This window comes from Lipophrys pholis, assembly GCF_963383615.2.
Source record: "Lipophrys pholis genome assembly, chromosome: 21".
In the NCBI taxonomy this organism is placed as follows: Eukaryota; Metazoa; Chordata; class Actinopteri; order Blenniiformes; family Blenniidae; genus Lipophrys; species Lipophrys pholis.
The window spans coordinates 12,576,541-12,592,085 of record NC_137649.1 but is presented as its reverse complement, the minus strand read 5'-3'; the positions used below and the strand labels follow the sequence as shown (position 1 = coordinate 12,592,085).

The following is a 15,545-nucleotide window of genomic DNA, read 5'->3' as shown; positions in this document are numbered from 1 at the left end:
AACTGGTGTGACCTGATAAAACATATCAAATCATTATGTTTGCATGGTCACTAGTAATATCACCAGTGATCTGTCTCCACAAAATGGATATTGATCAGATTTTGGTTTGTATGTAGGTGGGCTTCATGACTGAGGGGAAAAAAAAGGTGTTGTGACAAATAAAAATTATTCTATTAATATTTGCAATTTAAACAGCCAATTCTTACTCTAGCCAGGAAAAAGAAGAGGAAAAATACCCAGAAAGGTTGTTGTTGTGGTTTGAATAAATCATTTGAGTGTGTCCACCATGGCGGCGTATTGGGTGGAGAGTTGACCTTGAGTGTGGGGTACCCAGGAAGACTGGCATATAAACTAGTAATGTCTACAGCAATAATCTGCTGTGGCAAAACCGGTTAACGAAAATAACCTCATTTACTAATGGAATAAATTATATAATTTTCCAAATGTATCTAATTAACCACTTGAAGTTGAGGACTTGCTATTACAAGCTGCATGCTCATTTCAATACTGTTATCCACTGTCATTATCCACATGCAAACATTTTTCTTTCAACGTGAAACAGCATTCAATATAATTACTCTCATAGGAAGTCTTCTGTATGAAGCAGACACTGTTCAGTTCAACATATATTTTCTTTGGCAGCATTCACGGATTGCACTCTCGTCTGATTTGCTTTGTACCGAAAGATTTACACGGTGCACACGCCGGGAAGCTGCTGTGATGCATGTTCTGTGACATGTTGAGTGCACATTTTTGTCTTTTTTTTTACGAGTCGGGAATTTATATATTATAAAAAGAGTCAATACATCAGCAGAAATTCTTCTGCTCTGCCGGGCCATGTTACTTTCTGCAGGGAGGAGACTTCTGAGGCCTTTTACATTCCGTGTTCGGTCCGTTTGAAGCTCGTTTGTTCGTGCCGCTTTCGGTACTTCAATCAAACGGCACGAGAACTCATTTGGAATAAACCTATTTTGATTCTTCGAGACAGTCCTCTTGTTTGGATGGCAGCATTCAGGCTTCCGCGTATTGATGGCACTAATGCTACAGTCTGAACAAACCCGATAAATGTGAACACACATCAAAACCCTGGACTGGAAAAAGAATGGAAGTATGTGGAGAGAATCCACACAAAAAGGAATAATGATGTAATTATCAGAAGCAATGAGTCAAATATTAGTATCTCATTAACCATTTACGACTATGTTCACGCATGAATATTAACAGCTGATTATGGTTTCCAGTTTAATGTTATATGACTTCTTAATTTCATTTGTCTGGTCTGTGTGTTTGATCTTTTGGGTCTTTTACGGTTTCCCTGGCAAATGTTTTCATGTTTGAACAGAACTGTCTGCCTCTGGTCTGGAATGAGAACTGTATCAAATAGAAAAAGGAAGGGGGGGGGGGGGGGGGGGGGGGTTGTGGGGAAAATGTGTCCCATATAGGAGTTATCAGTGTGTTTCGCTGTCTGTCTCAGAAGGTCCTCTGGAAAGTTCCACAGCGTTGGGATTTGCTTTGATATGCGTGTCAGCGCAGCCAACTTCAGAGTGACAAGGCAATTGAAGAGGAAAACTTGAGAACGTTACACCCCTATCTGTAATGAAAATCTGATTACCTGTAAAGCCCTCCTGTGCAGTTTCATTTTGAAAAAAAAATATTTTGTGATAGAACTCATCCATCTACTTGATGAGCTGAGCGTTAATGCCGTCTCTCATATGCAGAGCTGTACGCCCGACCTCAATTAACTTACTTGGTGAAGAGAGAGGCAGGATTTGAGGAGGGATGGTGAGAGGCAGAGGAAGAGGCAGATACAGAAAAGGCAAAAAGGGAAGGACGGCGACGTGCCAGGCCGCGGAGAGCGAGCAGCGTTCAGAGGCTGCTGCGACCCCACAGGGAGGAAAACGTGCAATTAAAGCAAAACCTGGCACAGGGCCACACTTTCACCTCCTCCCATGGGAAATCTTCACCTGAAGTACCCCGACACAAACTCGGTTTGGAGAAAAGGATGCACGATAAATTAAAGCTGAAGCAATCAGTGTTTTATTACTCTGAACAATCACAGAGGACTTGATGTTCGATGTCTTTTTAGGACCGGAGCTCCTGCTCTGTGTGCACTTGGGCTGAATTATGCCAGTGGTTTCCCCTCCGCTTTGTATCTTGGGTTTAAACCTGCAAATGTCAGGGTGATAAAATTCATACATACATATATTAGGAAGGAAAAAGTGCAAGTGTTCACAGTTGCATTTTTACGGTCTAGTGTGGTAGTGCGGCGTGCACTGAAATACACAATGTACTCCTCTCTGCAGAACGAAAAAAATTTTTAAGAGTAAATGCAATATGTATCTTCTTATATGGCTGAAGGATAAAGTGTTACTTTTTACAGGAATACAGTGAAGCTTCACCCTGACTGTGCAAACTCAATACTCATATTTATTAAATAAGGGTAAACTTAATCAAACTAACAGCTGCAGTAGACACTTGCAGCTACTGGGCCAGTTTGTTATTGCAAACCATGTGAAGAACTTGGTCGCTTCTCAGACACTTTCCACATTTATTCCACCGTTTTTCAAATTCAAAATATTGGAAACATTTGTACAGAAGTGTTTATTGTACCAGTAAACAGGCATAATTTAAAAGTTACTAAAAGCTACACAAAGTTTGAGCTTCGACTCCTAGAAACGCTGTCTGTCAGGAAATGAGTGGCCAGATACAAAAATGCATTATTTGCACATTACTACAAAGAAAAAACGATTTATGCAGCATTGTTAGGCAGTTCCAGATTCAAATTTGTTCTAATTTCTTCCCAAAGCCATTTCCTTTCTCATTTCAGCATTCCAGAACATCATTGTTTATCTATGTTGCCGAAACTTTTGCTTGAAGCATTTTGTCTTCTCTTTTCCAGCATCTTTCTATTTCCAACGGCAACATTCAGGTGGATGCCTCCTTCATGCAGACGCTGTGGAACGTCCAGCCTACTTGTTCTTCGGGGAACATGGCTGTAGGTGAGTTTGAGAGCGTGGATAAGAGCTGTTCCTCAAGCATTGCTGTAAAAGTCAGTGTTGAGGTCCAAGATCTACACACAGTAAACCTGTAAAAAGAAATATAAAAGTCTTAGATATGTTTTTGGTGATGCAACTCTTGAGTTTGTGCAAAAGCTAAGGAAAATCTCACTTTTTTTATTGTTGTCAGGGTATTTGACTGGTGGACATGTGATGCGTCTCTGTCATGGGCATGATGAGAGTTTGACCATCCCCGGAGCAGACAAGAGTGAAGAGGAGCAGAGGTAAGTTAAGGAGAGCTTAATGGGAGGCATGCATTCTCTCAGTTCTCACTCTCATATTGCACTACATTCATATGCTGCTGCAGATTACGTCACTTTATTGTAACTTTGATTTCTATTTTTCTAGGCTAAATGACCTTAACATTTTTTTAATTAAAAATCTAATTGTTTTGTTTTTGGGTTTTTTTAGACTCTTTTTGGACTCAATTCAGTTTCTTGGCTAATTCTGCACATTGTGTGTTGTCCTTTTGTCTTGCTTATACTTAGTCTTCAAATGAGTTCACTTAGTACTTCTGCTTGTGAGTACTTCTTTCACCTCTGTTTGATCCTTACCTCTCGCCCCCTCCCAGTGCGGTTTGCGTGAGGAATGAGTATAATAGGTATATACTGATGTCTCGCCCTGTTTTAGCAGTGACGTATAATCAGGATTTCTATTCTTTCTTTTTTCTGCTGCTGTTAAGAATCCCTGTTTGTTTTGTTTTTCCTGTTTGTTGAACTTCTGAAATAACTGCGGTCCCTGCCTGTGCTTTTGTACTTTCAGAAGAGTCAACTACGAGGCAGGAAAGGGAGCCTCAAAGGCCCGCTCTCTGTGGAGACTGGAGCCTCTCAGGATCAGGTAAAATCACACTTTAATGCACATGTTCACACTTACACAGACACCATCGAAATTAAAACCCTGACATAGACTTCACTCAGAAATACCGAACGACACAAAGTCCTATTTGAGTGGTGTAATTAGCAACAACAGAAAGAAAAGCTGCTTCCTGTATAAATGTCACAGTTACACAGCTGTAGGTTATATATAGCGTCACCTCTCTGATGCTCTGAGCTGTCACTACCAATTAGTTGGCGGAGTCCTCTGGTTCTGTGTACCGTCCTTTTTAATCTACCGATCTTCTGTCTGTCACCCTCCTTCCCTCTTTCTTCTCCTTCCTTTCTTTAACTGGCCACCCACACAATTTCCCTCGCGGCACTTTGTCTCCCAGCTCTCACCGGGACTCCTGTCAGAGTCTTTGAAAAGGCGCAGGTGCATTTATTATTAGGACACTTGTTCTTCCGTTCGGCTTGGGAAAGAATTTCAAATTTTTTTTTTTTTCCTGGTGTTAATATTTCACTTTGGGGAAGAAAATGTAGTTTCAGAAACACGGCAATTCATGAACAAACATGAAAAATTAACAGTTATTAAAAACACAAAAGCACAATTTAAATGCAACATTGACAGAAGATTCATCAGTGGTTATTTAAATTGATAAACTATTTTAATAAAGATGATATAAATATTTGATTTTTGTTTATTGTTGGACTGATGTATGTCGCATACATAATATTTGATCCACATACTTGCAAAAAAATGGGTTTTCTTAATGAGTTGCTTCCTGATTGAATCTGAGTATTTTGGAGTACTTGAAGAATGTGACTATTATAATAATAATAAATAATAATAATAATAATCATAGTAATACAAGATCAGGAATGTTGTGCATATTTTAATCAACACCTTAAAAATATGAAATTCATTTTCCTGAATTATTTTTGTTTTCCAACTATCAATACAATAAGCAAGCTTGGATTCCAAGAGGTCTGATCTGATCCCAGCAGGCTTTGCATAAAAATCAGGCCACACCCCAGAGAACATGAAAACACCACATAGAAAAACCCTAATTTGGATTTTAATCCAGGATTAGCGGCAGTATTGTTAACCACTGCTCCACCGCACCACCCACATGTTTCACATATGATGTCAGTAGTTTAGTTCTTTGCATCGTTATTGCATTAGAATCGGTGGGAAAATGTACCTGATCACATCTGCTCTGGTGATTATAAGAAAAGTCCATATCTTGATGTTGAGTATAAGTATGTGACACCAGCTCTCCGTGTTTAGCTGGAGTGGTAGCCATATCCAATGGGGCCAGCCATTCCGATTACGCCACCTCTCCACGGGTCATTATCTGGCTCTCACCAAAGATCGAGGACTGGTCCTGCAGGACAGAGAGAAGTCCGACACCAAGTCCACTGCTTTCTGCTTCAGGGCCTCCAAGGTCAGTGTCGCACTCCCCCATTGTGTCTACATGATTTTGCTCATGAGCTCCCTTGAGCTGGGCAGTTACATCACCAGAAAACAGGGCGTTGTTGTAAATAAAGTTTCTTAGTTAACTCGCCTCATTAAAGGAGGACTCGGAATAGCCTCCCCTGCGTCCTCTGAATCAAAGCGTAAAGGTCCCGCGGCTCGTCTGGAAGTGCTTAATGAGCTCATGCCTCGCGACCATAAATTGACCCTTTCACAGCGGCTGAACAAACTGCACTGTAAATGTTGGTGCAAACATTCCACTTGTCCATGTGCAGCAGGCTGGCAAACAGCCAACTTTGATCAGAAATTAAAGTGAAACTTATTATTACTGCTGCAGCATTTAAAGTGACTGTGATGCAATGAGAAGTGAAACAGGAGCTACTTTGTACTTTCATTTACATTCCCTCACTTCTTTCAGTTACCATCGTCTTTTCTCTCACTCCCACTTTGATGACCTCTGCAGCGAGTATTCCCAGAATATCTTGCAACTAAAAATACCTTGAGAAGAAACTGCACACTGCTTACTTGAAATTTTAATTAAAAGCAGGTATTTTGCTGATGGTTAGAAGTGCAGTGCTTGTAGAATGTGCTGTGGAAAGAGTAAGACGATATGGCAGGTTGCGGTTTATTTCATTCTGTTTCGTTGGGATAAAAAAAAAAAAAGAGCAGATATCCCAAAATAGCCCAGGCTCATTTGTTTATGTTTAAAATCCTTCTTACCTGTTGTCCGGATGTGAATTGTGAATCATGTTTTACTAAATATGTATGTAAAACAATAATGTCATGAATGCCATTAAGAGAATCTTAACTTCCAACCAAATCCCTCAAATTAGCTCACTTTGGGGAAAAAAAAGCCGGCTTTGTTCCCAATTGATCCCAAATAACAGGTAACACCACAACCTTTGAAGTGAGAAGTGACTTTATGTCTGAAGCTCAATGAGTTTCTGTGCAGAGAGTAAAAGAATCTTTCTGAATTTACAGTTTGAACTGTAAACTCTTCTCAAGCCACAGTCTATTTTAAGCTACATTTTTGTTCTGAATATAACACCGACATTTTGTCCCCCTGGAAATAAGTCTAAAAAAGTGAAGTTTGTCTAACATTCAGCTCCCGGTGTTATGCCAAGCTCTGCATTATAAGAACAGTGGGGGGGTGAAAAACTAGAGAAACACACTACGTTTGGATTCTGTCCGCAGACACCTGACCAGTCAAACGCCAGTGAAATAATGGGGACTTTATGATCAAACCAGAGTGATGGATAGCCAGCTGCAGGTGCTGAGCTGTTTTAAAAAGCCTTTAAAATGCTGCATCTCAAATGATTTGACTGACAGTAGGAATGATGCACTATGGGAGCATTAGGTGGAACTGGAGCTTGAGGCCGGCGATAGTGAGGCAGGAGATCTGTGCAAGGAATAGAGTAGAGTAGAGTACAGGGTTTAATCTAGCCCAGGATCACGTTGAAAAGTGTTAAACCGCGCCGTAGTGCATTTACTGTATTTGTGTATTGAGTTTGTGAAGTAGCACTGATCACTCAAAAGAAAAATTATTGAAAAAAAGGACACCCTGACAAAAGGAGGGACAATTCTCGTCCTATAATCCCCCAGTAAAACGGGTCCTCCCTGGAGCTCATATTAATAGAATTACCTTTAGCTGATTTCTTGGATTTACAGTTTCTTGAGTATTCCGTCCCGATCGGCACATAAAGCGCTCTGTGTCTGGAGTCACCTTGATGGAGCACCACATTGTTCCTGTGGATATTCTTTCATCTACAGTAGACAGAGTTTAGAGGTCTTCTGAGTCTCACTGGTATCCGAGGCTTTACAGTATTTTACAGACTTATCACACTTCTGATACTGTAGTGTACTGTAGTGCCCTTGTAGTAATCACTTCTGGTGGGACACTTAGAGTTTGTACAAGATCTAAGCAATAAAGCATCTTTCAAAAAATGTATATATATTTTTTTAATTGCCACCATTCTTTTTATAAAATAATGCCACCCCGTAGCCACACCAACCACCTGAGCTAGTCAGTTCTTGTATCGCGGAAGGTCAACACTTTGCCAGTTTGAACATCGTCATTAATATGTTCCCCGCTACTTTCTGTCGACTACAATCAGCTGCATCACTCCATCTCTGCTCTGCCAGGAATGTAACGGAGGTAATGAGGCCAGCGGCAGACTCCTGGCAGGCCAATGAATGTGTTCTCCTCAACCTGCCTCCCTGATTACATCGACCCACAATGTATCTTCATTTGTCATTCATATTTCTTGTGCTTGTGTGGATTCAGTCTTTCTGTGGCGGTGCTCATGTTGATATGCCTTTCGCATTGTGAACACAACAGGAGAAGGTCGACTCCGGCCCGAAGAGGGACATCGACGGCATGGGAGTGCCTGAGATCAAGTACGGAGACTCGGTGTGCTTTGTCATGCACATGGATACGAGCCTGTGGCTGTCCTACCTGGCGCCTGACGCCAAATCATCCCGTCTCGGTCCCCTGAAAAGAAGGGTAAACATAACAAGAGTCATAAAAGTATTTTCAGTCACTGCTGCAAGGCCTGTTTAATGATTTTGGAAGCAACACCTATTGCAGGACATTGGACCTCACATCTATCATACATTATTACTGTTTTTAACAGTCTGATAGCAAAAATGTGATTTCCATTCATGTACACTTGCTCACACCATGGACAGTGGACCGTGCTGCCATACAAGGTGCTTGCACACAGTAAATCATGCCCAAGGACACATGATGCTGGGAATCGACCTGCCAATTAAAACGATTGGAAGGCAAGCCGCTCTGCGGCAGGATTACATTCAGCTATGTACAGTATACGTCTGACCTCTGCCTAGATACTCGTGTGTCTGCACCAAGCACACAGTGCTAATCCAACCAATATAACCAGTAGGATATAAGGACGAAACCCTAAACCTTTCTTTTCCTCTCACCCTGAAAACTGTGAATACAAACGACTGAGCCCTCCTCTGTAGACACTTCCGCCCGTCATGCAGACACGAGGCAGTGACCCGTTTAAATGTGATAATGAGCCACATGGAGGGTGACAGTTAGTTTGGGGTGATACGGGAGGATTAGGGCGGCACACGGACGCTGCTCATTGCTGGGCATGTATCCAGGGACAGCAAACAACCTGGTGCCGGCGCCAGACACTCCACGCAGCCGTGGCAGCGTGCCAGCGCACCTGACGGGTTAGAGGTGATGGTCAGTTTACACTCAGCATCCTTGCCCCCCTCCTTTGATGATGCTGTTTGATTAGGGCGAGTCGAGTTTCATTGAGCTTTCACAGTTACAGGTTACATTCTGACGTGCTTCTTTTTAGCTTGTGGGTTGCAGAAGGTGCAGTCATAACTAAGCAACCACACGAGAAGAAGTGCTGTTGTATTGAATATCGGCCCGGCAGTGATTCGGTTGTGGCATGAGGTTGAAGGGCGCAGAAGATAATTTCAATCGTGCTGATATTTAGTTCACCAACGTGACCTCAAGTGTGCCGCTACTCTCATAGCAGTCACATGAGTTGTGCTGCCATTAAAATAGGTTATTATTATGCACATCAGATCTGTTTTACCATATTTTGGCATTACCCTAGGAATCTGCTCCTTATAAGTATTCATATGCTTACTTAAAAGCATATGAATAAGCTATTACCATGAAGTTATTGCTTTTGATAATGTTGAAACACCAGTCAGGCACATTTATACATAAGAATCTCAAATTGTACACAGAACTTCAGCAACCCGAACAACAGTCCCCTGGTTGTGTGGTCTATTTCTTAATTAACGTATTAATTTTGATCCAGGCCTGCCTACATTCTGAAGGCCACATGGACGATGGTCTCACCCTCCAGCGCTGTCAGCACGAGGAGTCTCGGGCTGCACGCATCATCCGTAACACCACTTTCCTCTTCACCAACTTCATCAAGTAAGGACAGAGCGCAGAGCGGTGTCGGGAAATATTCTCTGCCTCACTCAAAGTGACCGCATCATTCAAATTTTTGTTTCATTCTTGATCCTCGCCCATATTTTCTCAGGGCTTTGGACAGCACTGCCGCGGGTGAATCTATGGCGGTCGCCGGTTATGTTGAAGAGGTGCTGCAGACACTGAACGACCTGATCGAGTACTTCAAGCAGCCCGATTCAGAGCTGGAACATGAGGAAAAACAGTGTCTCCTCCGGTCACTCATCAAACGTCAAGACCTCTTCAAAGAGGAGGTGGGAGCGGGTGATGTGCAGCATTTAACTCGAGGAACAAAACTCCAATAAATGAACAGTTGTCAAACTAAAGAATTTACCAACCCAATTTTACATCCGTTGATAAATGTTCAGTTCAATCAATTCCCTCTTTGAGGAAGTTGAAATGTGATAGTACAAAGCTGACTTCCAGCAACAAATGGAGACTCCACATGTTGATGTTTGGACTATAAAGGAGGTTGTACATCTTAAGATAATTAAAGTGTATATGTGTGTAAATAGACAAAAAACAACTACATGAGTTTTAGATAATGGGGAACGGATTGTATTCTTATAATGTCATGGGATCATAGCTCTAATCAAAGCATTAATACATGTATAATTCATGTTACACACATACATATATATAGAATGTAATGCAATAAAATATATTATGTTCATGTTAAAATATTTATGTTTTTTTTATCAGGGGATGCTGACCCTCCTGTCCAAGTGCATTGACCGGTTGAACTTGTATAACAGTGCAGCTCACTTCGGCGAGATGGCCGGAGAGGAGGCAGGTGCCGCTTGGAAAGACATTCTTAACCTCCTCTATGAACTTTTAGGTAAGGAGTGAGAACCGAGGAATCACACGTGATGCACATACTCTTTGACCATGGTTTGACTCCGCAATGACGAGCAGTACAAATATTCCCTCAGTGTCTCCCACTAATCCTCCTCCTCCTTCACACTTTACACTCTTTATCCCTTCTTGTTCTGCCTGTGCTGTTTCTTCCCCCACCCGCTCCTCTATACTTTTCTTTGCTGCATGGAACAGCTGGTAGCCTTCACATGGCATTTATCGGTATACATTTGTGACAAAGTCATGAAGAGAGACTTTCTGCTCTCATCTAGGTCAGATCCTTTTGTGAAGGTAATGTGGGCATATCACAAAGTATTGAGCTGAATAATATTTGGAGGAAAGATGGCGTCGTTAGCAAAATGCCTGCTTTCACAAGTGCCGGCATTGTCTTCTTTTCTCTAGTCTTCCTATTGAGGCCAGAAAAGCTGGAGCCTCGACCCTGAAAACTTTTATTTTGGACAACTTGCTCTTGTGTAGTTTGTTTTGCTGTCGTCTGAGCACCCCCATCAACAGCCTCCCCTCGGCTCACCTTGACTGTCCTTATATTCATCATCACCTCTCCTGCATGTGCTCCGACATGCACAGACAGTATCCACACTAACAAACACACCCCTCTTGAGTACACTTCAGCATTTCCCACAGAGGGGTCACCCCCAAGAATACAGGAGGCGGGCTGGTGAAGCAGACTTTGCTTGATGAATTGTGGGTGGGCTTGGTTTGGTCCTTTCTTGCTACGGGGGAAGTCAGAACCTTTTACTTAGTGATGGTTATTTGCTTAAATGGTCAACTTGTCTGTTTTATGGTGAGAACATGGACAGAATATAGCTTCAGTGTATCGATGACAGGGTTTATGTCACTTGTTTTCACTACATCAATCAATCAATCAATCAATCAATCAATCAATCAATCAATCAATCAATCAATCAATCAATCAATCAATCAATCAATCAATCAATCAATCAATCAATCAATCAATCAATCAATCAATCACTCAATCAATCAGTCTTTAGTCACGAAACTCTTCTGACAAAATACAATATATATTAAACAAGTGTAAAATAATGACGCAATAAACTAAAATAATACATATAGAATTATTAATAGTTTATAAAGACAGGAAAATAAGATGGATTCAACTGTAAAAAAAACAAAACATAAATCTAAGTAAATCAAATAGATTGATACATGGGTAAGAGATTTATAAATGCCTATCCCTGTATCATGAGGTGTCTAAAAGGCTCATCTGATAAAATCATGTCTGATAAATAGGCTGAAAAGTCCTTCATGAACGAATAAAATATTTTTTATGAAACAAAAGAATCAATTCTGAAGCTAGTAGGTGCCCAATTTAGAGAGTTTAAAAGAGGTTCAACCTGGCTGCCTGCCATTTAAAAAGCCCAAACTGTACCCTACCACCAGAGCCAAAGCCACTCGGATGTAGAAAGTTTGAAAAGCAGCAGTTATAAGTTCTTCGTAAGCATATTGAGGTTGGCTACTTATTGAAATGCAGTTATGTATAATTACCATGGATAATAAAAGTGTATTTCTTTTTAAATATTTGAATTTTTGATGAGAGAAATATGGTTCTTCCTTTTTAAAGATTTGTGATCACCTGTTAAAAAATCTCCACTGTTGTCATGCTGGTGAACATAAGTAGGTGCTAAATGAATAGATTTGAAGGAATATACTATGCTGTGCTGCTATGCTATGTGAAATGCATTGTAATTATTCTGTCATCATGCTGAGAGAAACTATAAATGGAGTACTGTCAAACCAAAAAATCTAATTATAATTTTTGTGCCGGAGGTGACGAAGTGAGTGTCAGTGGAGAGTTCCTCTAATTCGAATCCTTTATTACATCATTGCCATTATTTTTTAAGCTTTGCACTCAGTGTATTCTTCGACGAGTATAACTTGATAATCTGTATGCTAATTTAAGTCGTAGTTTCAAGCCTGTGGTCTGTGGAGCCGCAACTTCTCCCCTTTGTGTCTGACCTTTAACTTCACATTAACATCACTCTCAGTGAGCATCTGTGCCCTCGACTGGTGGCGTGGCTCTTCCCACGCGTACCCGATTGAATCACAGCTTTTTCAGAATTAAAGGAGATTAGACACTCATCAGTATTCCTTTGGCACAGAGTACTGCTAAATTGTTTTACTTGCATTATCAGTCGAGTGTCGCTGAATCCAAATGGTGAAAAATGAGACGGTAAAGTAATGAGCAGACTTCTTAATGTTACCAGAGAGGAAAGACACAGTGCAACACACCTCAGCTTTTAGGAAGGCAAGGAGCGCCTGACTCATAGATTCGTCAAATTTTGATGTCTGTCACTAATTCATTCACCACTGAGATGCATTTGTTTGACTCATTTTAAATAGTATGCATTTAGTGGTGTTGTTTCTAAACTGTGCACACATTTTGTGGAACTTTTATTTCTTGTGAAGCTTCACTGATTCGTGGCAACAGAAACAACTGCACTCAGTTCTCCCGGAAATTAGACTGGCTGGTCAGCAAACTGGAGCGACTTGAATCTTCATCAGGTATCGTGGCTGCAATCAATAATTCCTACACTGATGTTACGATGTCATCTCCTGATGATAAGTTTGATCCAATAATGGGAAATATTTTGTATAACCCCTCCCCAGGAATCCTGGAAGTCCTTCACTGCATCTTGGTAGAAAGCCCAGAGGCTCTGAACATCATCCAGAGGGGGCACATTAAATCCATCATCTCTCTGCTTTACAAGCATGGACGCAACCACAAGGTGGGCAGAAACACTGCGCGATGTCAGAGTAATGTCTTAAATATTAGACGAATGTGTTTTTGACCGCGAGGTCTTTGGCTTTTGATATAAGGCCCTCAATTTCATCTAAATGGTCCAGTAGACCTTTTGTTCCAAATGTGTGTTCTACGTAGCTGAATGGCAGCGTACACCCTGGATAGATTACTTGTTCTTCACAGGGCCAGGACACACACAAGGCTACAGAACAGAGGAATGCTGACACACACTCATGGTGAACATGCAAACCCCACACAAAGGAATCGGACCAGTTTCTCTTACTGTAACACTGCTAACCTCCACACCAGTGTACATCAACACTTTTCCTCCTTTCAATTACAAAACTGATTAAATGCTTCACTTTTAGTTATTGTGGCTTCATAGAGGAACGAGCTCATGCTTTCTGTTATTGCACACTTCTTCCTGGTCGGCACAATGAAATCGTGGTAAGCCCTCACGCTTCACTGCGAGTCCCTGGTTCGAATCTGGGCTTTGAGGCCTTTTCTGTGTAGAGTTTATAGGTTCTCCCTGCATGTTGATGCGTTTTCTTTGAGGACTACAGATTTTTCCTACAATCTGAAGAACAAGTTAGATCAGTTCATTGGCAGCTCTTAATAGATGTGATGATGCTGGCAACATGTTCAGGTTGTGCCCCAAAGGCAGCTGTGATCAGGTCTTGCACCTTGTGGCAGCGAGATGATGAATGGATGGACGGGTGCCGTCTTTAACATTAACACTAATTACAACCTTAACAATAAATTATAAAACACAAATCTATCAGTGCATTTCATCCAAATAATTAAAACCTGAGAGAATTTGTGATTATTGAATTTGATATCTGGTTCACTTTCAGAGTAGATGAAAGCTCCATCTATTAGACAACTCTGAAGACTTTTCTCAACCATGACCTTATTTAAGGAAAATGTTTGAAGTTGTTTGCTCAAAGAACTCCTATGGATCGAAGAATTATCCTTCAAAGGGCAACTTGTGTACTTTGAGAACATTTCATTCATGATTAAAGAAATTGAATGAGTTTTTACTTTTCAGACCCGCGTCTGAGCTTCTGCTGAATCGAGGGCGGTTCTGTTGGTTTGGCACCTCTGTTTACAGAGAGGGTTGGCATGTCTCTGTCTACTAATATTTACACTGTAAACTGCACCAGGCGTGACAGGGCATCCTCGTAAACAACAGCTGCGACTCATGAGCGGCTGGTGGAAAGTCCTGCTGACCTGAAGACACTGTTTGTGTGCACTGTCTTTAAAGAGTATCTTCCCTGCAGGACTGATTATTTACCAAAGACAACAAAGTCTAGCTTTTTATTTCCTTGTGTGTGAACCATCTTTTTGATTAGATAAAAGATACATAGAACAAATGTCTGACATAAGTGCTAATTTGTTGTTTTCCCGTCAGATTCTCGATGTCCTGTGCTCCCTCTGTGTTTGCAATGGAGTTGCTGTGAGAGCCAATCAGAATCTGATCTGTGACAACTTGCTTCCCAAGAGGGACCTGCTGCTGCAGACTCGACTGGTCAATGACGTGCAGAGGTAAAGAACAGCGCAAACTCAGTCGGTGATCACAAACATTTGAAGATTAAACACGGTTTGAGGCTGATTAGAAACATGTGAGATTGCAGGAGACGATAGCTGAGTTTTCTTCTTCATCCTTCCAGTATGAGGCCAAACATCTTCCTGGGTATGGCAGAGAGCTCAGCTCAGTATAAGAAGTGGTATTTTGAGCTGGTCATTGACCAGGTCGACCACTTTGTAAATGGGGAGCCGACTCACCTGAGAGTGGGCTGGGCCACCACGAAAGGCTACGCCCCCTACCCCGGTGGAGGAGAGGGGTGGGGAGGAAACGGAGTTGGGGATGACCTGTACTCCTACAGCTTTGATGGGCTTCATCTCTGGTCAGGTAGGTGTCTCAGCTTGAGATTTATATGGGCTGGTTTCCTGGATTGGCAACACTGTGGTGCTTTACATTAAAAAGTCCCTTTTTGTGCAGGAAATAGAATATAAATAATCAAACTATGAATAAGTTTCCTCTACCTTCTGTGTGTGCATGGGTTTTCTTTGGGTACTGTGGCTTTGTCTCACACTTCAAAGACATGCAAGTTAATTGGTCTGTGTTATTGGCCCGTGGTTTGAGGGATTGTGTGTCTCTGTGGTTGGTCCTGTAACTATGATATAGACTTCTCAAAATGTCTCTATACTGCTTGTAGGTGCTTGGGGATTCTTTCACCTGAATAGATTGCAAGAAGACAACTTTAAAGTCTTTCTTGGACAGTTTATGACTGATATCAGCAACAAAGACTAATGTTGTCCGCTTAATTTGGAGTGTTGCTTATTTTGCATGATAAAACTCTAAATATTTGCATTTCATACGAATTTACTTTTGAGCTCAGGTTGTTTTTGGCTCTTTTTGAAATCCCTTTGAAACAAACCAACAAACAATGTGCAAGTAAAAGCTTATTAATTTTTTTGTGGGCTGGATATGCCTCGCATTGTTTGAACAAGTTAGATAACCAAATCCCAATCTGAGGCGAGCAGGTTTTAGCTGAAATTGATGTCGGTTTTTTCCTGTAATACAAAAACAGAAAGG

The 15,545-nt window shown here is 41.3% G+C and overlaps 1 protein-coding gene across 1 annotated transcript in view; it reads left to right on the top strand.

The window, feature by feature from the left end:
• Positions 1–15,545, top strand: part of ryr3 (ryanodine receptor 3) — a gene marked incomplete at its 5' end in the record, with an annotated part of 114,051 nt that overhangs the window by 29,034 nt on the left and 69,472 nt on the right. Inside the window, 12 exons of the mRNA XM_080490899.1 lie at positions 2,900–2,999; positions 3,187–3,280; positions 3,819–3,893; positions 5,160–5,322; positions 7,684–7,848; positions 9,155–9,276; positions 9,386–9,566; positions 10,015–10,150; positions 12,613–12,708; positions 12,814–12,932; positions 14,358–14,491; positions 14,617–14,858. Of these exons, the coding sequence (XP_080347025.1) occupies positions 2,900–2,999; positions 3,187–3,280; positions 3,819–3,893; positions 5,160–5,322; positions 7,684–7,848; positions 9,155–9,276; positions 9,386–9,566; positions 10,015–10,150; positions 12,613–12,708; positions 12,814–12,932; positions 14,358–14,491; positions 14,617–14,858 (1,627 nt within the window). The remainder of the gene's footprint in view (positions 1–2,899; positions 3,000–3,186; positions 3,281–3,818; positions 3,894–5,159; positions 5,323–7,683; positions 7,849–9,154; positions 9,277–9,385; positions 9,567–10,014; positions 10,151–12,612; positions 12,709–12,813; positions 12,933–14,357; positions 14,492–14,616; positions 14,859–15,545) is intronic.